The 26,934-nt window shown below is 43.3% G+C and overlaps 1 protein-coding gene across 1 annotated transcript; it reads left to right on the top strand.

Moving 5' to 3' along the window:
* Nucleotides 1–26,865, top strand: CDK5R1 (cyclin dependent kinase 5 regulatory subunit 1). Its single transcript, XM_077460116.1, has 2 exons — nt 1–414; nt 20,686–26,865. Exon 2 carries the CDS (start codon nt 20,774–20,776, stop codon nt 21,650–21,652), a length of 879 nt encoding a protein of 292 aa, XP_077316242.1. The 5' UTR covers nt 1–414; nt 20,686–20,773; the 3' UTR covers nt 21,653–26,865.
* The last annotated feature ends 69 nt before the right edge of the window (nt 26,866–26,934 follow it).

The following is a 26,934-nucleotide window of genomic DNA, read 5'->3' as shown; positions in this document are numbered from 1 at the left end:
GAGGTGGGCGGGGCCAGAGGCTGGACTCAATCTGTCATTCACAGATCCTCCAGGCTGTGTGCATGCTGAGCAGAGCTCTGTGTACAGGCGATCTATGAAGAGGATGGATCCATCCCTGTATGGGTGACAGGGCCACAGATCAATCAGGGCCAGGAGGTCTCCCTGTGATCACACTGCAGTCATCTGCATTGTGCAGAGCCTATGGGAAGGAGCAGAAGAATGCATCTTGGATGAAAGCCTGCTGCAATCAACTTCAGCCCAGCTGACAGGGAGCTGCAGTGGCAGCCCAGGTCAGATCCTGCACCATCCCCACTCATCCCATCCCTGGCATCTCCATCCACCAACAAGACATGACAGCTGGACCTTCACACCACTGAGCCTGCTGCAATCACTGCCCAGCATCTGCAGCTGGAGGTAGGTACTGCATATCCTAGCATGGGGAGTCAGATTAGAAGAGGACTGATTGACATATCTAGAGTCAGGAAGGTCATGTGCTCTCATGAGGATCCCCATTATATGCCTGCAAGATCATTCACTGTAACTACTGCTATGGGTGATGGGGGAGGAACAATGGGATCTCTATGGAATACTTATTGTAGCTGCTGAGATTTACCTTGATGGGGGAGGCATGTGCTGGACAGACTTCAAGGTAAAGCCTTCTCCTCCTTTGTGTATTGTTTATGTAAATATAGGTCTTGATAGATATAGAGAGAGATATATATCTATGTCTCTATCTATATGTCTGTGTGTTATTTATTATATATATATATATATATATATATACACACACACACACACACACACACACACACACACACACACACACACACACACACACACACACACACACACACACTGTTTGCAAATATGGAGGGCGTGCGTTATACAGGCCAGGATTTTGCATGCCTCAGCACAATGTGGTTGCGCACACAACAGTTGCTGATCACCATAGAGAATCATTGATGTTCTGGGCCGACATGCTGTCAGATCCTGCTCCTCGTCAACATGATCTGATTGGTCTTTTGATTGCATAAGAAACAATGGTGTGTCGCTGGGTATCATCAGACTCAATCCTAAAGAATGTATTTTTTTATTTTATTTTTTACTGTCGTTATTGTAATTGTGTTATGAAACCAACACCATATAAATGTGCACGCTTCTCCATCGCGGTCATGCATGTTTATACTACATTTGTTCTGCAAGGATTCTGTAACGTTTCGGTCTTCTGACTGCCATCTCATGTCTGTGGCCTCCCTTACTTAATGCTGAAGGCATAGAGGAAAGGATGTGTTCAGCATCTCATTCAGGGTTCCCACCATATACAGCCGTGCCACCCTCTAGCCCCGCCATATACAGCCGTGCCACCCTCTAGCCCCGCCATATACAGCCGTGCCACCCTCTAGCCCCGCCATATACAGCCGTGCCACCCTCTAGCCCCGCCATATACAGCCGTGCCACCCTCTAGCCCCGCCATATACCGCCGTGCCACCCTCTAGCCCCGCCATAGACCGCCGTGCCACCCTCTAGCCCCGCCATAGACCGCCGTGCCACCCTCTAGCCCCGCCATAGACCGCCGTGCCACCCACTAGCCCCTCCATAGACCGCCGTGCCATCCACTAGCCCCTCCATAGGCCGCCGTGCCATCCTCTAGCCCCGCCATATACAGCCGTGCCATCCACTAGCCCCTCCATAGATTGTCGTGCCATCCACTAGCCCCTCCATAGACCGCTGTGCCATCCTCTAGCCTCGCCATATACAGCCGTGCCATCCTCTAGCCCCGCCATATACAGCCGTGCCATCCTCTAGCCGGGCCATCCTCTAGCCCCGCCATATACAGCCGTGCCATCCTCTAGCCCCGCCATAGACCGCCGTGCCATCCACTAGCCCCGCCATAGACCGCCGTGCCATCCACTAGCCCCGCCATAGACCGCCGTGCCATCCACTAGCCCCGCCATAGACCGCCCTGCCATCCACTAGCCCCGCCAAAGACCGCCGTGCCATCCTATAGCCCCGCCAAAGACCGCCGTGCCACCCTCTAGCCCCGCCATAGACCGCCGTGCCACCCTCTAGCCCCGCCATAGACCGCCGTGCCACCCTCTAGCCCCGCCATAGACCGCCGTGCCACCCTCTAGCCCCGCCATAGACCGCCGTGCCACCCTCTAGCCCCGCCAAAGACCGCCGTGCCATCCACTAGCCCCGCCAAAGACCGCCGTGCCATCCACTAGCCCCTCCATAGACCGCCGTGCCATCCATTAGCCCCGCCATAGACCGCCAGATTCACTAGCCCCGTGATATACTGCCCCTGCTGTACAACGCCGTGCCTTTCCCCCAACCCCGCCATATAGTGCCACACCGTCCGCTAGCCCCACTATATACTGCTGTGCTGTAACACTATTTTACCATTTTTGTCAGACTCGACTGGTTCTGAAGCTTATTTACAAAGAAATGTTCACATCTTGGTTGATGAGAAAAAAACAAAATTGCCTTGTGTGTGACTAGCATTACCTCCTGTAAATATGCAGGCAAGAAAGGGAGCCTGATGACAAATCCTTTTTTATAGAGCAGCAATAATAATCCCACCAACCAGAGTTCACCTTTCATCAGTTTACAGCAATCGGTACAATGAAAGATGAGTGCTGATTGGCTGCAGTGGGTTTCTGCAGCTTGCTCTTTTAATAAGGTTAGTTGTATTTCCTTGATAAGACCAACTATACCTTGTCTTGCTTATGTATAATTATACAAGTGTGTGTGCAGTTACTAATCAGTTTGCCTAAAATTGATATACATCCATTTCTTTGTCCGTAATGTGTATGTGTGTGTGTGTGTGTGTGTGTGTGTGTATGTATGTATATATATATATATATATATATATATATATATATATATATATATATATATATATATATATATATATATATATATATATATATATAAAATATTATAATCTACTGCTTTTTCAAAAAGAAGCAGTATCTACTGCCTCTTTCTTTCTGTATTGTCTTGTTTATCTGGGTCTAGTATATGTAGATATCTCTGTACATCTGTTTTATCCCCACAATGATGGCCCTTTTAAGTCGCTCTCCAATAACAATCGCCCGTTTAAATGCTATTAATATAATATTTCTGCTTTTCCCGCTAACCTCCTGAGCCGTCATCGACCATACAGTATGTACTTCTCCAATTCCCCATTGTTCGAAAATTCCTCCAACAGCCCTCCATTATTCTTCCCTCTCCACATCAATAATGATTCATCGGAGCGATCGTCCTCCTCCACTCCACATCAGCATCCCCCCCCCCCCCCCCCCCCCCCCCAGCACACCACAGCCAGAGGATTCAGCCATGTGAATGTGTCTGCCTGCTAGATCCAGTCAACCATTATGGCAGCTGGCGCCCCAGGCTGGAGGCTTGCGGTGCATTGTGTGAACGCCGGCTTTGTATATCGTGTCATTCCCACATCAAAACACTGACATTCCGTCCATCGGAGATCTTTTCACTGACTCTCACCGCAGCCATTCAGGCCAATGGAGTCATCCAATTAAAAGGGGGAGGGGGGAAGCTTGCAGTTGAATTTTCGGGCCTGTTTACACATGGCGGCTCAGCGTCTAACAGCGCTTTTCAAAACTGCATTTGCATTTCCTATAGCACCATTTGTATCATTTAATATATATGTAACCTCTATCATGAAAATGCTAAATATGCTAATATAATATCTGCAGTTTTCTTTTAAAATAAAACCTGGTGATCCTGCCATAAGGACCCTTTTACCCTTGTTCAGGCACTTCCTGTTATATGGTGACAACACGCAGTTGTGCTCTGCATTGTCACCCTTCTTTGGACAACCATGTCAGCATGGTGCCATTGTCATCAGTAAGCTGGTCCTGAGTAAGGATCAGATCGTGCGTGTTCGCATGCTCCACGTGCAGAGCCCGCCAGTCGGCGCAGCGCTGCGCTAATCACAGGCAGTGAGACATTGCCCTGATGCGTGGCTGCAGAGATTGGGCAATGTCTTGCTGTCTGTGATTAGTGCAGCGCTGACTTCCTGGTGGGCTCTGCACATGAAGCATGTGAACACGCCGGAACTCATCTCTAGTCCTGAGCAACAAAATGCAACCATTGCTGGAATGCATGCAGACAGGAAGTGGCTGCAAAGAAAATAGAGGTGAACAGCAGCACTGGGAGGCAAAAAGGGAGATGGGGGGGGGGGGGAACCCATGGAAATTGATTGACATACAGGGATTGATTTTCTAAAACTGGAGAGTGCAAATTTTGGTGCAGCTGTGCATGGTAGCCAATCGGCTTCTAACTTCAGATTGTTCAATTAAAATTTGGCGTGAAATCCTGGAAGCTGATTGGTTTCTATGCAGAGCTGTATCAGATTTTGCACTCTCGTTTTCGTAATTCAGCTCCACAGTTCTTTAGAAACCTAAATATTACTCCAATTGGGGATTCCATCTAGTTCAAGAATTGGTGCAAGGTACTGCAGTCATAGGTGACGCGAGTCTAAGCCTGGGCTCACACTAGATGTGGAGTGAATTTGCGGCAGATTCGGCACCACCTCTAATTTGAAACTTGTCTGTGTGAACCCATTGCGGAGTGTATGTTAATGATAATCCAGTTTACAGAATGCAGCGTGATTTGCAGAATCTGAACGCATGGGTGTTCCAATTCTGGTGCGGGAAAAAAAATGGGTCCTGTACCTTGTATTGCGATTTTAGCAATAAGAATCCATGGCTCAATTCGCACCCCAGAGACCCCGCATGTAATTCGCACAGGAATGTGCTGCGATTCCGGTGCAAATTAAATGCTGTGTCCTGCACGGCATCATTGTGAACCCAGGCTTGGACGTGGGGTTGGGGCGGGGTGCAGTAAAAAGGCATGGTTGAGCCACACTTTTCCTGCTTGCTGACCCCCACCTTAAGCTGCAATAGGCAGCAGACTGGGATGTTTGCCACGGGTGCAATGCGTCGCAGCCTGTAAAGTTCACCTGACATATAGTGATCAGGTGGCAAGCCCGCCGAACGCTGCATGTGGTTGTGGCATGATTGGCAGCAAAAATAGGGCTCTTTACCGGCTGTCGGTAGCCTCTGAATCAAGACCCAAAGGTGGATCTGGTTTCAGAGGGAGGTTTAGATGCATGTCTAAATCTACCCTTAGGGCAGATATAGTCATGGCTTTAAATCTCCGTTTCCTGTCAAACCCAATGAAGTGAAGCAAGAATTAGTGGTTGTAAACCCTGTTGCACCACTTGTACCTAGAGCCTAAGGCTTACCTGTAGGTACTGGAAATATCTCACAAACCTGCACGGTTTAGGGGATATTTACCATATAAGCTTGTGCCGTAGTAATCGGCGCATTGCCTACTGAAGAGAGGGCACGATCATGCTGTTTCTAAAGGACCCATGCCATGACTGTTGGCTCCCGGGCGCATGCGACTCTGGACAGTGACAGAGTCACGGGCTTCGTTTGCAGGTAAGTGGCACATAATGGGCTAATATGCCATGCATACTAGCCCATTATGCTTTTTATTTTGCAGGGAACAAAAGAGGAAGTAAAACTCATCAGGGTTTACTTCCTCTTTAAGGTGACAGCCATGGAACCTACACCATTAAAATGACACTAAAGGTTTATGTGTTTTTATTTTTATTTAAATAACAAACCTATCATACTTGCCTTCACTGTACAGCTTGTTTTGCACAGAGTGTCCCCGAACCTCGTCTTCTGGGGTCCCTCGGTGGCTCTCTTGGCTCCTCCCCCACATCAGATAACCCCCTGGGAGATGCGATGTCCCGGGGGGTTACCTTGCAGGCATGCTCCCGAGTCCACCATACGACGGCCATAGACGCCGAATGCTGGACTCCGCCCTGCTGCCCCCCCCCCCGTGCCCACCCCCTTGGATTTGATTGACAGAAGCGGGAGCCAATGGCTGCTATGCTATCAATCTATCCAATCAACAGCTGAGAACCCCCTAGCAGAGAGACGGTGCGTTCTGTGGGACAAGTTTGAGGGTTCAGGTAAGTAAAACGTGGGGGCTGGGGGGGCTGGTCACTGACAGGTGCATAGGATGCATTAAGGTGAAAAAAACACGACCCTTTACAACCCCTTTAACAGATGACCTATCCTTATCCTAGCAGAATCTTACAGGCCTGGTTCACACCTATGCATGTTTTGGGGCATTTTCAGTTTTGTAGAAACACACTACAGTCCATTTAACATGGCTTCCTATGGATATAGTTCACATCTATGCATTTTATGGAAAAGAACAGGGACTTTTTCTTTTTGGTTCCATGGACTTAAATGGAACAGAAATGGCTATTGAAAAATGGAGGGGTGGGCACATGTGGAGAGCTCCGTGAGTCCGGTCGCGGGTCCAGCGAACTCAATCGCCGTGGAGATACCCGCAAATGCCTCACGGAGAGGAAGAACGGGAGATGTTAATGTAAGCAAGCATCTCCCTGTTCTGCCTAGCAACAGTGACACTGATCTCTGCTCCCTGTGATTGTAGCAGAGATTAGTGATGTGTAAAACACAGCCACACCTCCCACAGTTAGCAACACGCCCCTAGGACACACTTGACTCCTACACTGCCACCTAGTGGTTAACCCCTTCACTGCCAGTGTCATTTCCACAGGAATCGGTGCATTTGTATAGCCCTGATTGTTTTATAAATGACAATGGTCCCAAAAAATGTGTCATGATAAAAATCAATTTTTTTTTTTTTTTTTTTTAAATAGCAAAAATCATCAATAAAAATGCCATAAAACGATCCCCTATTTTGTAAACGCTATAACTTTTGCGCAAACCAATCGATTACTTATTGCAATTTATTTATTTCGTTTTTTTTCCCCAAAAATATGTAGATGAATACATAACGGCCTGAACTGAGGGGAAAAAACTTTTCTTTATATATTTTTGGGGGATATTTATTATAGTAAAAAAAAAAATTGTCGTTCTTTTTTTGTTTTATAGCGCAAAAAATAAAAACCGCAGAGGTGATCAAATACCACCAAAAGAAAGCTCTATTTGTGGGGGAAAAAAGGACGTCAATTTTGTTTGGGAGCCACGTCACACGACCGTGCAATTGTCAGTTAAATCGACGCAGTGCCAAATCGCAAAAAGTGGTCTGGTCAGGAAGGGGGTAAATTTTTCCGGGGCTGAAGTGGATAATAAGTCATTACAGGAGCTTACTGATTGGGGCATCCCTCCTGTGAGCCATTGTGTTCTCCCAGCAGGGACGGCTGCCCCCCCCCCCCCATCGGGAGAACACAGGGATTATTGCTAGCGGCTAAAACAGGCGCTAGCAATAATCGCATTTTAAAATCAGGCAGGCTGGTTGTACTTGCGTTGATCAATCAACGTGGGAACATTCAGCCTGCCAAGTATGGTTCAAATCTCAGCCAGTTCCTGCTGAACTGGCCGAGATTCAAACAGTCTATGGCCTGCCTACCTGAAATGTAAGTTAATATATACGATGTATTATTGTATCCCAGCAATATTCAGTGTAACCCGCACCTTTGTGTTCATGGGAAGGCCGGGGGTAAGACAGCATGGAAGCACAATTGTTCTCGGCCTTCTTTAGAAATAGACAAAAATAGAAAGTAGAGCTGCTACCCAAGCAACCAGATTTCATTTTTCTCTCTGTTTTTAAATGCAGAAAGCAAATCTCCTTTTTATATACTGAGAATTGTATTTCTAGAATATGGGGCAGAGCAATATAGAGGTACTTATGGCAACCAATCAGATGGCTGCTTCCATTGTTTGTTCCTGTGCCTGCTATTTCCAGGACATGTGTAATGGATGTGACATAGATTACTCATGTGTAGATCCACCCCATCAGGGAATGTAAATACAACATTATTCCTTATTCATTAAAATCATTTTATCAACATTTCAAATTGTTTGTCTGTGCTATTTGGAATAACTCATTAAGGCTCTATGTATCTAATTAACTTCAATTATTCTGTACCGGTTAGGAGAAGTATACTCCATTATGTATGTTATTGTTGGAAAATAAATATATATGTGTGTGTGTGTGTGTGAAAAAAAATATTTCTTTATTTTTTACTTCTGGATCCTTTCCAATATAGATTGATGGGTTCTAGTATTTCTTTATTCCATATCTGCCATCTGGGTTATCAGTACGTTACATAGTTAGTTAGTTATTCTGGCTGAAAAGAGGCACAAGTTCAACCAATAAAAGGAAAAAAAAATTTATGTATATGATTATACATGCGTTTATGTATAATAAATAAATTATGAATACGTGTTCCTATACCCACAATTGATCCAGAGGAAGTCAACAAAGAATCATCCAATTTGCTCCAGCAGGGGAAAAAAAATCCTTCCTGATCCCTGAGAGGCAATCGGATGTTCCCTGGATCATTCTTACCTATAAATGTTAGTATCCAGTTATATTGTGTACATTTCGGAAAGAATCCAGGCCTTTGCTTTAAAAATAAAAATAAAAAATCTACTGAGCTGGACAGAACCACCTCTTGAGGAAGCCTATTCCACATTCTCATAGCTTTTACTGTGAAGAAGCCTTTCCGTATTTGGAGATGAAATATCTCTTTTCACGTGGTTGGTTTTTATTTATTTATTTTTCCTATTACCTCTTTTTCTTTCTTTCTCCTTTCTTTCTCCTTTCTTTCCCTCTTTTTCTTTCCCTCTTTTTCTTTCCCTCTTTTTCTTTCCCTCTTTTTCTTTCCCTCTTTTTCTTTCCCTCTTTTTCTTTCCCTCTTTTTCTTTCCCTCTTTTTCTTTCCCTCTTTTTCTTTCCCTCTTTTTCTTTCCCTCTTTTTCTTTCCCTCTTTTTCTTTCTCCTTTCTTTCTCCTTTCTTTCTCCTTTCTTTCTCCTTTCTTTCTCTCTATCTATCTATCTATCTATCTATCCATCTCCTTTTTTTTCCTCTTTCTTTCTCCTTTTTTTTTTTTTGTCCCTCTTCCTCTTTCTTTCTCCTTTTTTTTTTTTTTTTTTTTTTTCCTCTTCTTCTTTCTTTCTCCTTCTTTTTTTATTTTTTTATTTTTTTTTTTTTTTTCCCTCTTCCTCTTTCTTTCTCCTTCTGTTTGTTGTAATGCCATTAGATGTTATCTGTTGTGTGATGAACTAATCAATACCAGCCAACATTTTTTGTAGCGTTTGGTTACGAAATGCATTTTAACGATGAAGAAATCGATTTTGTACTACAAAGTGTATTTTATGCTGCAATAAAAAATGCACTTTACCTTTTCGATGGCCGTACATTATTCAATTTCCTTTAGATTTTCCTTCAGCTATGTAGTGCAGGGGTCTGCCTGATTGCATACAAATTTGGAAGCGTTTTAGATCTGACCTCATATTATATGGTTTTGGTAAATCTAAAGGAAAATTGTATAATGTATGACTAAAACAGACTTTGATGTTCCGTTTCTATTTGTGCTGATTTGATATACGTTGTACAGACGTTTTCACAGCTGACCTTCTATGTAGTATTTACAATGAGATGGGATTAAAGGCCGTTTCCCCAGAGATCTGTTCCATTCCATTCTGCTGAATTAAGGCCAGGGACGGGGACAGGTATGATGGACGTCCAAGGCCAAGGACTGTAGTCCCTTTATGGGGCACCACTGGCTATTGCAGATTTGTACATAAATCAAGTACAATGTTGTTGCCTATCACAGCTTATTATACGAGTATTTATACTTTGTAAGCTCCCCAAGGCGATGCCACCTAGGATCTAAATCAGGGAACCAAATTTTGTTCCTTTTTATCCATAAATACCCAGGGCATTTTTTTCTGCGAAACACAGGGCAATGCAGTTTTGGCACCTCCAGCACTGAACGTATGTAATGGCAAGTGGGGCTTCGGTGTGATGGAAGGTCTATTGGTTTTGGCTGCTGGGGGATCTCTTATCGCTGAAGGGGATCTATTTTTGTGTGGTGGTCTATAGTTACTAATAGGGGATCTTTTGTTGCTGGGAGTTGTTACTGAAAGGGGATCTACTGTTGATATAGGGGTTTATTGGTGCTAGGAGATCTGTTGTTTCTGCTGGGGGTCTATTGTTGCTGGGGTGGTATTTTGTTGCGGGAGTCAATGGATACGGGGTGGAGCCAAGGATCGGTGCTTGGAGTTGGGTAGGGGATGGAGCCAAGGATCAGTGTTTGGGGTTGGGTAGGGGATGGAGCCAAGGATCGGTGCTTGGAGTTGGGTAGGGGATGGAGCCAAGGATCGGTGCTTGGAGTTGGGTAGGGGATGGAGCCAAGGATCGGTGCTTGGAGTTGGGTAGGGGATGGAGCCAAGGATCGGTGCTTGGAGTTGGGGAGGGGATGGAGCCAAGGATCGGTGCTTGGAGTTGGGTAGGGGATGGAGCCAAGGATCGGTGCTTGGAGTTGGGGAGGGGATGGAGCCAAGGATCGGTGCTTGGAGTTGGGTAGGGGATGGAGCCACAAAGTGACTCAAAAGGGGGGAGGGGGGGAGTTCCTGCACCTATTTTCTGAGAAAAATAAAAGCCCTGTAAATACCAAAACCTAATTGACTTTTTGAAATGATTTGAAAAGGCAATTTACTGCTGAGACTGCATGTCCTACATGATGGAAGAACTGGAGTCGCCAGACTTCCAATTATATTTTATATGGAATGGAAGGGATTTTCAATAATAACTTTTCTTTAAATATCACCTTTAGAAGAATAGAAAGCATTGCTATATAATTTAATGTGTAGTAAACCCAATTACTAAAAAGTTATATAAGATTTGGCATTTAGTTATTTTAAAAGGTACTATAAAATCTACACCTTTCATTAAAGTTATACCTGGTGATCATGTTTTATTCTGTCATCTGGCCCATTCTGTAACTTGGTGATCCTGCCATTAAGGTGTTTGTTCAGTCACTTCCTGTTCTATGGTGACAACACCTTGCCTATCTCCTTATTCTGCAATCTGGCCCATTCTAACATGGTGATCCTGCCATTAGGGTGCTTGTTCAGTCCCTTCCTGTTTTAGGGTGACAACACTCTGCCTCTCTCTCCTTATTCTGTAACCAGGCCCCATTCTGTAATGTGGTGGTCCTGCCATGATGGCGCTTGTACAGTCACTTCCTGCATACCTCCCAACTTTTTTAGATGGGAATGAGGGACACCTATCAGCAAAAGTAGTCAGGCATAGGACACACACCCTTGTCACGCCCCCTTAAAAGGAGAATTGTACAAAAAAATTGATTTTTTTTTTTAAACCCACAAATGATTTTTTTTTTTTTTTTACCACTAATATTCCTTTTATTTTGGCTTTTGGAATTTACAAATGCAGCAATTTTAGAAATCGGATGAAACGTTTAGTGCTGGAAAACACCTTTTGATAGAGCAAAAGTGCATTTTATATAAGACTATATAGATCAGATAAAAATGATTTTTTTTTTCCTCTTCTTCTTTCTTTCTCCTTCTTTTTTTATTTTTTTTTTTTTTTTTTTTTTCCCTCTTCCTCTTTCTTTCTCCTTCTGTTTGTTGTAATGCCATTAGATGTTATCTGTTGTGTGATGAACTAATCAATACCAGCCAACATTTTTTGTAGCGTTTGGTTACGAAATGCATTTTAACGATGAAGAAATCGATTTTGTACTACAAAGTGTATTTTATGCTGCAATAAAAAATGCACTTTACCTTTTCGATGGCCGTACATTATTCAATTTCCTTTAGATTTTCCTTCAGCTATGTAGTGCAGGGGTCTGCCTGATTGCATACAAATTTGGAAGCGTTTTAGATCTGACCTCATATTATATGGTTTTGGTAAATCTAAAGGAAAATTGTATAATGTATGACTAAAACAGACTTTGATGTTCCGTTTCTATTTGTGCTGATTTGATATACGTTGTACAGACGTTTTCACAGCTGACCTTCTATGTAGTATTTACAATGAGATGGGATTAAAGGCCGTTTCCCCAGAGATCTGTTCCATTCCATTCTGCTGAATTAAGGCCAGGGACGGGGACAGGTATGATGGACGGCCAAGGACTGTAGTCCCTTTATGGGGCACCACTGGCTATTGCAGATTTGTACATAAATCAAGTACAATGTTGTTGCCTATCACAGCTTATTATACGAGTATTTATACTTTGTAAGCTCCCCAAGGCGATGCCACCTAGGATCTAAATCAGGGAACCAAATTTTGTTCCTTTTTATCCATAAATACCCAGGGCATTTTTTTCTGCGAAACACAGGGCAATGCAGTTTTGGCACCTCCAGCACTGAACGTATGTAATGGCAAGTGGGGCTTCGGTGTGATGGAAGGTCTATTGGTTTTGGCTGCTGGGGGATCTCTTATCGCTGAAGGGGATCTATTTTTGTGTGGTGGTCTATAGTTACTAATAGGGGATCTTTTGTTGCTGGGAGTTGTTACTGAAAGGGGATCTACTGTTGATATAGGGGTTTATTGGTGCTAGGAGATCTGTTGTTTCTGCTGGGGGTCTATTGTTGCTGGGGTGGTATTTTGTTGCGGGAGTCAATGGATACGGGGTGGAGCCAAGGATCGGTGCTTGGAGTTGGGTAGGGGATGGAGCCAAGGATCAGTGTTTGGGGTTGGGTAGGGGATGGAGCCAAGGATCGGTGCTTGGAGTTGGGTAGGGGATGGAGCCAAGGATCGGTGCTTGGAGTTGCTTAGGGGATGGAGCCAAGGATCGGTGCTTGGAGTTGCTTAGGGGATGGAGCCCAGGATCGGTGCTTGGAGTTGGGTAGGGGATGGAGCCAAGGATCGGTGCTTGGAGTTGGGTAGGGGATGGAGCCAAGGATCGGTGCTTTGTGCTTGGAGTTGGGTAGGGGATGGAGCCAAGGATCGGTGCTTGGAGTTGGGTAGGGGATGGAGCCAAGGATCGGTGCTTGGAGTTGGGTAGGGGATGGAGCCAAGGATCGGTGCTTGGAGTTGGGTAGGGGATGGAGCCAAGGATCGGTGCTTGGAGTTGGGTAGGGGATGGAGCCAAGGATCGGTGCTTGGAGTTGGGTAGGGGATGGAGCCAAGGATCGGTGCTTGGAGTTGGGTAGGGGATGGAGCCAAGGATCGGTGCTTGGAGTTGGGTAGGGGATGGAGCCAAGGATCGGTGCTTGGAGTTGGGTAGGGGATGGAGCCAAGGATCGGTGCTTGGAGTTGGGGAGGGGATGGAGCCAAGGATCGGTGCTTGGAGTTGGGTAGGGGATGGAGCCAAGGATCGGTGCTTGGAGTTGGGTAGGGGATGGAGCCAAGGATCGGTGCTTGGAGTTGGGTAGGGGATGGAGCCAAGGATCGGTGCTTGGAGTTGGGTAGGGGATGGAGCCAAGGATCGGTGCTTGGAGTTGGGGAGGGGATGGAGCCAAGGATCGGTGCTTGGAGTTGGGTAGGGGATGGAGCCACAAAGTGACTCAAAAGGGGGGAGGGGGGGAGTTCCTGCACCTATTTTCTGAGAAAAATAAAAGCCCTGTAAATACCAAAACCTAATTGACTTTTTGAAATGATTTGAAAAGGCAATTTACTGCTGAGACTGCATGTCCTACATGATGGAAGAACTGGAGTCGCCAGACTTCCAATTATATTTTATATGGAATGGAAGGGATTTTCAATAATAACTTTTCTTTAAATATCACCTTTAGAAGAATAGAAAGCATTGCTATATAATTTAATGTGTAGTAAACCCAATTACTAAAAAGTTATATAAGATTTGGCATTTAGTTATTTTAAAAGGTACTATAAAATCTACACCTTTCATTAAAGTTATACCTGGTGATCATGTTTTATTCTGTCATCTGGCCCATTCTGTAACTTGGTGATCCTGCCATTAAGGTGTTTGTTCAGTCACTTCCTGTTCTATGGTGACAACACCTTGCCTATCTCCTTATTCTGCAATCTGGCCCATTCTAACATGGTGATCCTGCCATTAGGGTGCTTGTTCAGTCCCTTCCTGTTTTAGGGTGACAACACTCTGCCTCTCTCTCCTTATTCTGTAACCAGGCCCCATTCTGTAATGTGGTGGTCCTGCCATGATGGCGCTTGTACAGTCACTTCCTGCATACCTCCCAACTTTTTTAGATGGGAATGAGGGACACCTATCAGCAAAAGTAGTCAGGCATAGGACACACACCCTTGTCACGCCCCCTTAAAAGGAGAATTGTACAAAAAAATTGATTTTTTTTTTTAAACCCACAAATGATTTTTTTTTTTTTTTACCACTAATATTCCTTTTATTTTGGCTTTTGGAATTTACAAATGCAGCAATTTTAGAAATCGGATGAAACGTTTAGTGCTGGAAAACACCTTTTGATAGAGCAAAAGTGCATTTTATATAAGACTATATAGATCAGATAAAAATGAAGAACAAATGAGGATGAGTGAAGTACAGAGGGACTTTGCTCCAAATCAGGGACAGTCCCTCCAAATCAGGGACAGTTGGGAGCTATGCGTTCCTGTTCTAGGGTGACAACACTCTGCCTCTCTGTATTCTGTAACTGGGCCCTTTCTGTAATGTGGTGATCCTGCCATAAAGGTGGTTGTTCAGTCACTTCACTTCCTGTTAAAAGGTCACAACACTGCCTCCTCCTCCTTCTGTGATCCTGCATAAGATTTCATGTTCACTTCCTATTAGTGACAACAGTCTGCCTCTGTCTCCCAATTGTGCTTCTGTGTTGTCACCCTGTCACACAGGCTTCTCTTGGAGACAAGTGGCCATTTCAATACACATCATGCAGGCATGGACTATTGTTGTTACAGAGACCTGGGGTAGTTGCAGTGAGGCTGAAAAACAACAACATTGCAAACAAGTACTTTAATTTATATATATATATATATATATATATATATATATATATATATATATATATATATATATATATATATATATATATATATATATATATATATATATATATATATATATATATATATATATATATATATATATATAATCTCTATCTAGCCTGGTCAGATCCCTAGAAATTGGGGACTTTCGGTAACAATGCATCAGTAGGGGGCCATTGCCTCTTCTGATTCATTCTGTAACCTGTATTGCAAGTTTTCACAGTCAGCGTTTCACAGGATCGCTTTACCTCCAACAACAATACCCATATTTGCTGAGCGAGTACAGACCCGGGTCAGCTGCTTAGACCTTCTGGTCTGTATTTCCATGGTGAGAGGCCTAGGAACCTACACCAAACCTTTGGGAGCTCAGCTGCTCCAGTGATTTTCAGCGGCAATGCTACAGGGCTTACAATTGCCTGCAAAACATTTTGTTTCTTCTTCTTCCCTTTTTTTTTTTTTTTACATTTGTTTCAATTTTTTAATAAAATTTGAAGCTTGCCCCAATTATGTATCATAAAGCGCCCCAGGACTCTGCTGATGTCCACTAACATTTAAGCTTCACATGGCACCCCAACACACGAAGTCCCCTTTCACACTGGCTAAAGGGCTAAAAATAGCGCCTGTAAAACACCAAAAAAAAAAAAGCTACCCCAATGTGAGAGCCCGAGTGCTTTCACGCCGGGTTGGTGCGCTTGCAGGACACCGGAAAAAGACCTGCAAGCGCCATCTTTGGAGTGGTGGAGGACCGCTCCTCCACCGTCCCTGCCCATTAAAATAAATGAGCGCCACTGCCAAAACGCTTCGGCAGTGGCACTATACGGGCACATTTAACCCTTTCTTCGGCCGCCAGCGGGGGTTAAAAGCACCCCACTAGCAGCCGGAAAGCACTGCTAAAACGGCAGTAAATAGATGCTAAATCTAGCAGTGCTTTACCGCTGACGCAGCCAGCTGGCAGTGTGAAAGGGGTCTAAGTGTAAGTCAGCGGCCTGGGAATGCAGAAGTGTGTGTGTTTGTTTGTTTGTTTGTTTGTTTGTTTGGTTTTTTTTTTTTTGTTCTCTTTTCTATTCACTTCCTGTAGACCTGGTCTTGCTAAACCCACAACAGCAAAGTCACGATATATAGGCAGTAAAGCATGCTTGTTCTGCCCACTGGGAACCTAAGGGGTTAAAGCCGGTTTATAGTTAAATTTTTTTAACTCTAAGCCTATAATATCTCCTAAATCTGTACGGTTTAGGAGATATTCCCCTCGCAATGAGCCGCTGACTTCAACGGCGCATGCGCACCGGGGTTTCTCGGCTGAAAGTCCGCCAGACGCCAGACCCTGCTGGGAAGAAAACTCCCACGCACGTGCACGGGGGTGACATCCCGGCTCCGGCCATTTACAGCGCCGGAGTCGCAATACCCGGAAGACACGCCGAGGAAACATGTCTGCTCCCTCGCTGTGGATCGAGTGAGATGCCAGCGCCTCTTTCTAAGGTAAGTATTTCATAATGAGCTAGTATGTGGTGCATACCAGCTCATTATGCCCTTTCCCTTACAGGTGTGGGGGGGGGGGGGGAGGTCAGCGGGTTTACTCCCGCTTTAATCCTCCGCATTGTGCTTAAAAAGGCTGTTTGATCCTGTCTTTTCTGACCCCCCCCTTCCACTGTCCCAATCCATCTCCCAGGGCCTTGGAGGCACTCCACACATGCTCAGATTGGCGTGTATTGCTAGAAAGTTGTGTGTGTTGTTTTTTTTTTTTTTTTCATTTTTATTCTATTTCCTTGGGTATGTGATCAGCATAGGGCCACTCATCACTTTTTATTATGCAGCGAATCAGGGGTGCTGCAGCCTTCTAATGAAAGCTACTCCTACAAGCTTTAACCAGACACTGATAGAAGTTACAAGACTGCTATAGAGAAAAGGTATTTTAGCAGTTTATATTTACTAAATTAATTGCATTTTTTCTTTTTTGTACTGTGGGAGACCAGATATAGTGAATGCAGGATCCTGGGTTCAGGAACACTTTAACAGAAAGTGAGAGGATATCTTTCAAATGTAAGGGACATTTCCTCTTCAACAGTTGTCATGGGAGGAAGTGCCCTTAGAAGATTGAGAGAGAGAGACTCTCCTTTTTTTTTTTTAAAGAGGAGCTCCAGTCGTATTTTGGTTTATTACAAGTCAGCAGCTACAAAACCTGTATTTGTAGATGTGTATAATAAAAAAAAAAAAGAAAAAAAAAAAATATATAATATATTTATATATTTGAAAATATATTATACTTCTCTCCCTGGCTCTGCCATTCCAACCCCAAAAAGTGGCATTTGTAGAAGAGAAGGGGGATGGAGGCCTTAAAGTGGGACCTCTCCTTTAACAAGAATATAGACTGTGATTAAAAACCCAAAAGAGGTTCTAACCCCTTGCCTCATTCTATTCAAATCCTAAAAAAAAAAAAAGCTTTGCATTGAACAAACAATAACGCCATCACCTGTTCTATATTAGGAGAGCAATAACGATCTATTGAAGATCTTAAAATGGTAATGTCCCCAGCTGGGATAAGGTTGTGATAACTGATAATTATTTAGACAGAAGTAAATAGGAATTTCACATTCAAAAGGTGACGGCTATAAATAAGAAGCCATCAGCTGCACCCAGAGCAGATGCAGCCGGATTACATCCCATAGATGGGACAATGGAGACGATGGCAATTTGCAGCTGACTCATTGCAGATTTCACTCCCAGGCTAGAAGGTTTGTAGGTGTCATCCATTCACATCCACACATAGGAATGCAGACGGCCAGACAAAGGCTCTTCAGGATTGACTGGAGCGTTCTCCATAAACATGCACACACTAGACGTATATTATTGTGGCGGAGTTCATTAACCTTTTTGTTGACAAACGGCGCCTTGCAAAAGTATTCAACCCCCCTTGGCATTTTTCGTGTTTTGTTGCCTCACAAGATGGAATTAACATGGATTGTTTGAGGATTTGCATTGTTTAATTTACAGAACATGCCCACAACTTTGGAGATGTGTGTGTTTTTTTTATTTATTTATTTTTATTTATTGTGAACCAAACAACAAATAGGACAAAATAACAGAAAAAGTAAATGTGCATAACTATTCACCTCCTAAAGTCAATACTTTGTAGATCCACCTTTTGCGACTATCACAGCTGCAAGTCGCTTTGGATAAGTCTCAATTAGCTTACCACATCTTACCACTGGGATTTTTGCCCATTTCTCCTTGCAAAACTGCTCCAGCTCCTTCAAGTTGGATGGTTTGCGCTTGTGAACAGCAATCTTTAAGTTTGTCCACAGATTTTCTATTGGATTGAGGTCTGGGCTTTGACTAGGCTATTCCAACACATTTACATGTTTCCCCGTAAACCACTCAAGTGTTGCTTTAGCAGTGTGTTTGGGGTCATTGTCCTTCTGGAAGGCGAACCTCCGTCCTAGCCTCAAATCACACACAGAGTGGTACAGGTTTTGCTCAAGAATATCCCTGTATTTAGCACCATCCATATTTCCCTCAATTCTGACCAGTTTCCCAGTCCCGACTGCTGAAAAACATCCCCACAGCATGGTGCTGCCACCACCATGTTTCACTGTGGGGATGGTGTTCTTTGGGTGATGTGATGTGTTGGGTTTGCGCCAGACATTGAATTTGCTTTGATTTCCAAAAAGTAACATTTTTGTCTCTTCAGACCGGAGCACCTTCCTCCATACATTTTGGGAGTCTCCCACATGCCTTTTTGCAAACTCAAAGCGTGCCATTTTGTTTTTTGCTGAGAGTAATGACTTGCTTCTGGCCTCTGTCATAAAGCCCAACTCTATGGAGCATACAGCTTATTGTCACCCTATGTATAGATATTCCAGTCTCTGCTGTGGGACTCTGCAGCTCCTCCAGGGTTACCTTAGGTCTCTGTGCTGCCTCTCTGATTCATGCCCCCCTTGCCCGGTCCATGAGTTTTGGTGTGCGGCCATCTCCTGGCAGGTTTGCTGTTGTGCCATGTTCTTTCCATTTGGTTATGATAGATTTGATGATGCTCCTAGGGATCATCAAAGATTTGGATATTTTTTTTTTTTTTATAACCTAACCCTGACTCGTACTTCTCAACAACATTGTCCCTTACTTGTCTGGAGAGTTCCTTGGTCTTCATGGCAGTGTTTGGTTAGTGATGCCTCTTGCTTAGGTGTTGCAGCCTCTGGGGCCTTTCAAAAAGGTGTGTATATGTAATGACATCATGCGACACTTAGATTGCACACAGGTGGACATCATTTTACTAATTATGTGACTTCTGAAGGTAATTGGTTGCACCAGAGCTTTTTATGGTCTTCATAACAAAGGGGGTGAATACATACACACATGACAATTATCAGTTTTTATTTCTGAAAAATAGTTTTATGTATATATTTATTTTTCTAATTTGACTTCACCAACTTAGACTATTTCTGATCGATCACATATAATTCAGATTAAAAAAACATTGAAACAAAATGGGTGAAAAGCCAAGGGAGGAGGTGAATACTTTTGCAAGGCACCGTACGTGTCAAAGTTACAGCCAGTGATCTAGCCAAACGAGGTAATGGAAAAACTGCACCCTGATGTCTAGTATTGTGAAATATGGTAATTTTATGAATCAGACTTCTGTTTAATTACTTATGCAAAGTATTTGATTAAGCAGGTGCTTAGATATTCCAGTTCTGATTACTTCTTGAGGTTCATATTAAAGTTGGCCAAGTTCTGCATCTGGCTCCTGAGGAAATGGTTAGGGAACGCTGCTTACAAATGTCACTATTGAGGGTTGAAAATGGGGCCTCCATCCACAAGTTTGGGAAAATTAACAAATAACACTTATGTATTAGAAAAATGAAGGCATCTCTGTGGTCTTCCTTTGACACTGACATTTGCATATAAAATAGTCCCATAAAATACATTTCATATATCCTACTTTTTGCTTAACTTGTGTTCAAAAAAATGTACTGTAGCACTGGATTTATGGATTCTGTTTCTGCAAAGAACACTATATATTTTCATGGAGTTTCTATGTTCTTCTTTATGTCCTGTGTGGACAACTTTTAGGGACTCAATCTAAAAGGGGGTAATCGGCCTTCACCCAGGTGTGTGTGAGTGACTTGAATCATAAATTATAGTGTGTGCGTGTCAGACCCGGACTCATATTTTCTTTTTTTTTTTTTTCTTTTTTTGTTATACTTGAAACCACCTGACAATTAACACAAAATTGGACCCTAGGCCAGTGATGGTGAACCTTGGCACCCCAGATGTTTTGGAACTACATTTCCCATGATGTTCAACTACACTGCAGAGTGGATGAGCATCATAGGGAATGTAGTTCCAAAACATCTGGGGTGCCAAGGTTCGCCATCACTGCCCTAGGGTATAGACAAGAACTGGGAGACTAGACTCCTTGAGATTAAAATGGAGGTGTGCACAGGACAGCTCTGAATTTTTGACATGAGCAACGTTTTTTTTTTCTTTTTGCAGTTCTCTAACCTATTTTATTTTTATTTTTAAACCTTTTGATGGTATATTTACCAGACCAATTGTTGGTTACATACACATTAAGTGCCTGTGTAGATGGGCTTTGGCTTGCGTTGATGGTATAGGTTTCTGCAGTTGACCTCCTTCTGACCCACATTTGACCTGCTTTTAATTGGAGTTTCCATTACCATAGACATGTATGGGAGTGCAAAACCGGTCAAAAGCCCATCAACACAGGCCCAAAGCCGCTTCAGGGCCAGAGGCCCCAGTTTGTCATATATGGTGTATCTTGAAGGTTAATTCATGGGCTTAGATATATGTCGGCTCTATGTGGTGGGTAGGATGTTTCTGTATATTTTGATACATATGTTACAAGTAGAAAGAAATAACTGATTGCAATATCTTTTTGTTTTTTAGGTTTTCATTCAAGCAGTAACGACCTGAAATGATGCTGGAAATTTGACTTTCCCCCTTTAGAAGCTTTGTCGTCAGACCCAACCAAACCATGGGGACTGTCCTCTCCATCTCCCCAAGCTACCGCAAGGCAGGACTATTTGAAGGCAGCTCATCCAGTGTGGCTCATTACACTGCCGTCCAGAATAGCAAGAATGGGAAATCTCTCAAGAGACATTCGTTTATCTCTGTGTTACCATGGAAACGACTTGTGGCAGTCTCTTCCAAAAAGAGACAACCGAAAAAGAGTCAGACCAACAATGGTTACCAGAACAACATAACTCATCTCAATAGCGAGAACCTTAAGAAGTCCCTCTCCTGTGCTAACCTATCCAGCTTCACGCAGGACTCAAAAGATTCTGTTTCTAAGGACCCAGTGTCTTCTGTCAGTAAGTCTCAGCAGCAGCAAGTGCACTCTTCTCCAAAACGCGTGGTGGTGCAGGCTTCCACCAGCGAACTGCTGAAATGTCTTGGAGAGTTTCTTTGCCGAAGGTGTTACAAGTTGAAGCATCTTTCACCTACAGACCCTGTGCTATGGCTGAGAAGTGTAGACCGATCTCTACTATTACAGGGGTGGCAGGACCAAGGCTTCATCACCCCAGCCAATGTGGTCTTCTTGTATATGCTTTGCCGAGATGTCATTTCTTCAGAGCTGACCAGCGAGCAAGAATTACAGGCTTCCTTACTGACCTGTGTATACCTGTCCTACTCCTACATGGGCAATGAAATCTCTTACCCACTAAAGCCCTTCCTAGTGGAAAGCTCTAAAGAGGCTTTTTGGGACCGATGCCTGTCTGTCATTGGACTAATGAGCCCCAAGATGCTGCGCATCAATGCAGACCCCCAGTATTTCACGCAGATCTTTGCTGATCTAAAAGCTGAGGGCATCCAAGAGGACAAGAACAGGCTGATGATAGGCTTGGATCGGTGAACTCTATGAACAGTTGGGGCTGGGAGGATGCTTAAGGTATAAGAGATGAGCGTATTCGGAGAGTTGGTTCAGAGCATGGCTCTGCTGGAAACTGGTAATAGAACTGTGGCCCCTGGCAGGGTTTAACACTGGAATTCTGGTTCGATTTTTGAAAACCCTTTTCAGGTCTTAGCCAGAAGAAGTTGTCACGTTTGTAGTGCTTGGCAGGTCTCAAGCAAGAAAAAGTTTACACGGTGCAATGTTCTGCAGGAATGCTCTGCAGGTCTGAAAATAGGTGGCATTGGTGAGGTTTTGGTGGCATGTATAAAGAGACTTGGACATTACTCTGTTTTTTTCGATAATCCACCAGTCTAACTTCCATTCTCGTGTCTGCGCCTATCAAAGAAATTTCTGGCTATCACCTTAATTAACCTGATAGTTATTGTGCAATCTCATTAACCCTTAACTGGCACAGCTGAGGTGACGGAAGGCCATGCAATGCATGACAGAATTGCAAATGGTTTTTCTTACTGGGTATTAACTGCTTAGGGTAGAGACTGAAATAAGTTAACTTTTTCCCTAGCTCTTTACATTAGAGCTTAGAAGGCCATTTCCCGTACTCCATCATTGGAAGGGGGATTCTGCTTTCAACATATTTGTTCATTGGCTTGTATAAGATTGCCAAAGGAGAAACCTTTTTTTTTTTTTTTTATTTAATTTTTTTATGGGTTGTCTCTCTTGTTGCTGAGCTAGGGCATACGATACTCTGCAGCAGAGCTGACTATTATGCCAGGGCAATAGAAATGAAAATGTTTCTGCTCGAGACACATAAAGTTAAAAGGCCATGCATTTAGTTAGAGGGAACCTATCAGATGGGAATATGAGAGCGGTGTTTGCTGACTTGTGTCTGCAGTTGCACGTTCCAGAGCGATGATCCTTACCCTTCTGTTCTGGAACAAGCATGCATGTTAGGTGTCTGTTGGCCAAGTTATATGCTTGTTTCAGAATCGACACCTTACCAAGTAGAAAAGGGAGGGTAAGTGTGGCAGCCCCAGAGCCTGCACCATCAAATGCAAGTCAGCAAGGGCAGTTTCTGATTTTCTGCCCTGTCTGTTCCTTTTTAAGATGCAGAGTATTTACCAAAATGTAGAATAATCCCAGTCTTGGTAGGGAACCCACTTGAATGATGGGCAACTGGAACAATGCAGCCTGTTTATTTAGAATGGAACGGCCTTGGTGACTTTAGCAGCTCCTAGTAAATTCACCTGTAACTGAAGATTCAAATTGGGAATATTCTGTCCCTAAATCCTGCTATGGTATTTTTATTTTTTTTCAGTACCCCACATAAAACGTTGATATTGTCATAATTCTAGTTCACCACTAAAGAGTCCCGCAGACATTTTGGGGCTCTCCTATTGAGCACTTTGTTTCTGACGGAATATTCAATTCCTAATTATCTGTTTTGGATGGACTTGCTTTATTAAGGATATAGTTTCCATTTTAGTTTAAGAGTCAAAATTTGCCTAAATTATTTCCTTTGCAGAGCAAGGGGGTCAAAAATAACAATTTTTCTTCTTTTATTATAAAAACCCTATATTTTGCACTAATTGTACACTGCTTTAGCCACTTTTTTAGTTCAAAGGCACGGTTACCCATAGGATTGAGCTGCAAATTCATTGTATCTTCTAGATGTCAGAATGACCAAGTGTCTAATTCCTGAGATCAGACATTCCCTTTAAAACTCATGGACCTATTTAATAACTGCTGATGATAATATGCAACATGCACTGCCCATAGCAACATGCCAAACTTTAATGAATGGGTCAGCTTGGTGGAAGATCAGTTCTGATTGGCTGCTGGCAGTTAAGCTGTCAGATTTTAGATTACTGTAGTGTGACTTTTTATTGGTTGCTTTTTGGGTTAGTGTATTTTGCATTCCGTCATTCCTCTGAATCTGTCTATATTATCCCTTTAATGTGAAATATGATTTATGTTCGTTTTACCATTCAAAAAGCAGGAACAGAATCGCATCACTGTGAAATGGCTCAGGGCAGCAGGGTTTTTATGTCTGACGGCTAAGATGTAAAGCTGCCCTCCTGGGTCTCTGGCTAAAGTGTTACTGTCACCCAGCAGGCACATTAGTGGCATCCTTTTTTGAGCCATGTACCCATTAAGGTCTGAAGAACTAATCGCATGATGCCACTTGTTTGTAATGGACCAGGTCTCTTGAAATATTTCTTTGGTTGTAGGAATTGCATACAGGTGACAACACCCTTACAATATGTTTGCCTGTTGGCAAGGACCAAGCAAATAAATGTTTTGTTGGGGAGGCCCGCCAGCTGTGCTTGGCATTTTCTTGTTGGGATTCAAAGGCAGGGCTGGATTTTTTTTTTTTGAGGCTTTGCACAGATGGTGGTTGTTTCGATATCTATGGCAGTATTTGCTGTAGTGCTATAGGGCAGCGTTTCTCAACTCCAGTCCTCAAGACGCCCTAACAGGTAGTGTTTTTAGGCTTTGTTATTTTGCACAGGTGATTTGATCAGTTTCACTGCCTTAGTTATTACCACACCATTTCATCTGAGGGAAATCCTGAAAACATGACCTGTCGGGGCGCTTTGAGGACCAGAGTTGAGAAACCCTGCTATAGGGCATCTTATTTTAAGGTGTCTGAAAAAGGACCATCAGAATTAAACCCACTACTGCATTAATACTTAAATCTGTTGTAGGGAAGAACAGACAGTGTTTTTTATTTTTTTTAGTTCAGGCACCTAACCAGTAACTTAAACCTTGTGAAGGCAGCCATGTTATGGATTAAGATTAGGTCACAGGGCCTGTCTGGCAATCCAAGGGGCCAAGTATCTACTGCAGACCCTGTTGGCCAAACATGGAATACAAAGAGCTGCACCATGAATTGTCACCAACCAAATTCAATCCTGCTATGGAAAATGACAGGTTGGTTTCTGAAAGCTGGAATTTAATTGAAGACTGTGGGGAGCTATTAATCTTGGTATTGAAACACTGGCACAAAATTCCTGGGGTAGTGAAAGACTTGCTGCTACTGTTGATTGACACATCTCTGCCCAACTGCTAATAGTTTTCTCCTTGCAGCTATTCATTGAGTAGGTGATGGCAGTGTTGGGATTCTGCATCAACTTGGGTAGATGACGGCAGTGTTGGGATGGATGCTGGAGCCCTTTTCTAGCATGCATTATCAGCCCACATCTGCAATTTTGCCATTGCATTTTCAGCTCAAAAGATGGACCAAGCAGAAGAAGGTGGTGGTCCAATATCTTGTCATTGGAAAAATGGTGACCTGGATTAAAACATTTGGGTATACCAATTCATACACCAGTTGATCCATATTTTTAGTGTAGTATTAGAAGAACTGTCTGGGTCTCAAGCAATTGAGCAAAACCAATTTGTCACCTTTCAGAAGATTTAGAAAGGCCAAATACAGCAGCCTCCACAGTCAGTAGAATCTTGAGTTAGACTACTCCAGTCCCTAAGGGCCAGGAGGATCCCTTGTTTTAGCATTTCTCGAATTGGGAGACAATAAACTAAACAAGGATCAGGTCCCTGAACCCAAGTCTGCTCCAAAATCTTTGCTTTTATAGCTTTCTGGTACTGGAATTGGGCAACCTCATTCCAAGGAATCATTTCAAAGGTACTGCCAACCACGTTTGCACCTGTGTTGAGAGACACATGGATGACGGTCATTCCCCCAGTGACAGTTGTATACGATATGCCCTCGTGAGCAAGATAAAGATGCACTTTTGTCATGTAATGGGTGCTTGTTCTAGAATAGCCTGCTATAACATTACGTGCCATTTAACTCCTTGTTTTCACGATGTGTTCTCGAAGATGAGGAGTTTTATTTCCCTGATTTTTTGTTACCTGTGCAGTGTTAGAAGAGAGTTGTGGAGACTTTTTTCATTTTGTGTGTTTTGCTGGTAGGATACAGGTTTCCCTTCCAGGTCCATACAGTGAAGGCTTGTACTTTTTATGCCAGATGACATATTAGTTCCTCTCCTTGACCGACCCTCTAGTGGGGGAGAGTCTACTATTACCAGTTTGGCTGGAAAAGCTTGCTGGGACTTGTAGCTTATCTAGTCTTAGTGTAATTATTGTTAGGTTTACCTACTGCCATCCATCCCTATGTGGAACACGGGAGGGCAGAGAATGCAGAATTGAAGCTACTCGTTTTTAACCACTTAGTTACCTACCCTCCGTCTTTGTGTCAGGCGCTGCCTTTATTGAGCATCTCTGTTGCAGTAGGATTCCTAATAAGATGTCAGTGTGGATAGACCTAGTGTAATGCTAAAATAGAAGCATAAAGTATAGCAAAAGTCCTAAAAGCAGTAAGGTTTCAACTGCATTGTAATTGCCTGGTGGCATGATATTAAAGGGCAGTTTTAAGGCACCAATTGGTGAACAATTGCAGTCTTCTTATTCAAGGCATGTGATGTGGGAGTTCTGCTTCCTCAAACCTCTTTTCTGCTGGATACATCACCAATCGGATTCAAGCTTTCAAGTTGGCTTTGAATCTTATTGATTGCTGTGAGAAACATTTTAGAACATTTTGATGCAATGTATACATATGAAGGTAAAGGTGCCTGGGTGTACTTGAAAATGCCTCTTCTATATTAGACAAGTAATGGGGAGATCAACTTCCATCTGAGGCTTTCCACACCAATATGTCGCTTTGAAGCAGGTTCTCTTTATTAATCCACTACCATGTAGAGCCTTATGGCTCGTGGTAATATACTAGAAGAGAGACGGTGTGACAGTGGCAGGCTACATTGGCCTGTAGGGCAGTGTAGTATCTAGATTACAATCAAGGAGAGGAGGGCCTTTGTGTTAAGGCTTCTATAGTGTGCAGGCTATGTGACCTGGCATGGTACCTGGACTCTGCCTGTGTAATATACATAGATGTATATAAATATGTATTGTGTGACTGAGTGCATGACCACCAACCTTTAGCCCACCCATGTACACAGGGTATGCATGTTCCCGTACTGGTATCTGGGCCTGAACATGGCAGTATGGGTGCAGGGCATCAGGTTAATGTACTTGTAGCATCTCCTGGTTTACATGAAGTCGTTGTGTAGTTTTGTGTGTGAATGACACTAATGCAGGGTATGGAGGAAATACAGAAACCCTCCAGCTTGTGTCTAACTCTGTGTTTTTATTTATTTTTGTACTGTGAGGATAAAATAAAAAAATATAAAAACTCACATTCTATGTGTCACACGTGTGTTATTTTGCATGGGGTGGACTCGTTGTGATGCATTTTATATTTGCAT

This window comes from Lithobates pipiens, unplaced genomic scaffold (genome assembly GCF_037356315.1).
Source record: "Lithobates pipiens isolate NorthernLeopardFrog02 unplaced genomic scaffold, aLitPip1_a1.2 Scaffold_28, whole genome shotgun sequence".
In the NCBI taxonomy this organism is placed as follows: domain Eukaryota; kingdom Metazoa; phylum Chordata; class Amphibia; order Anura; family Ranidae; genus Lithobates; species Lithobates pipiens.
This window is presented reverse-complemented; position numbering and strand designations above follow the sequence as displayed.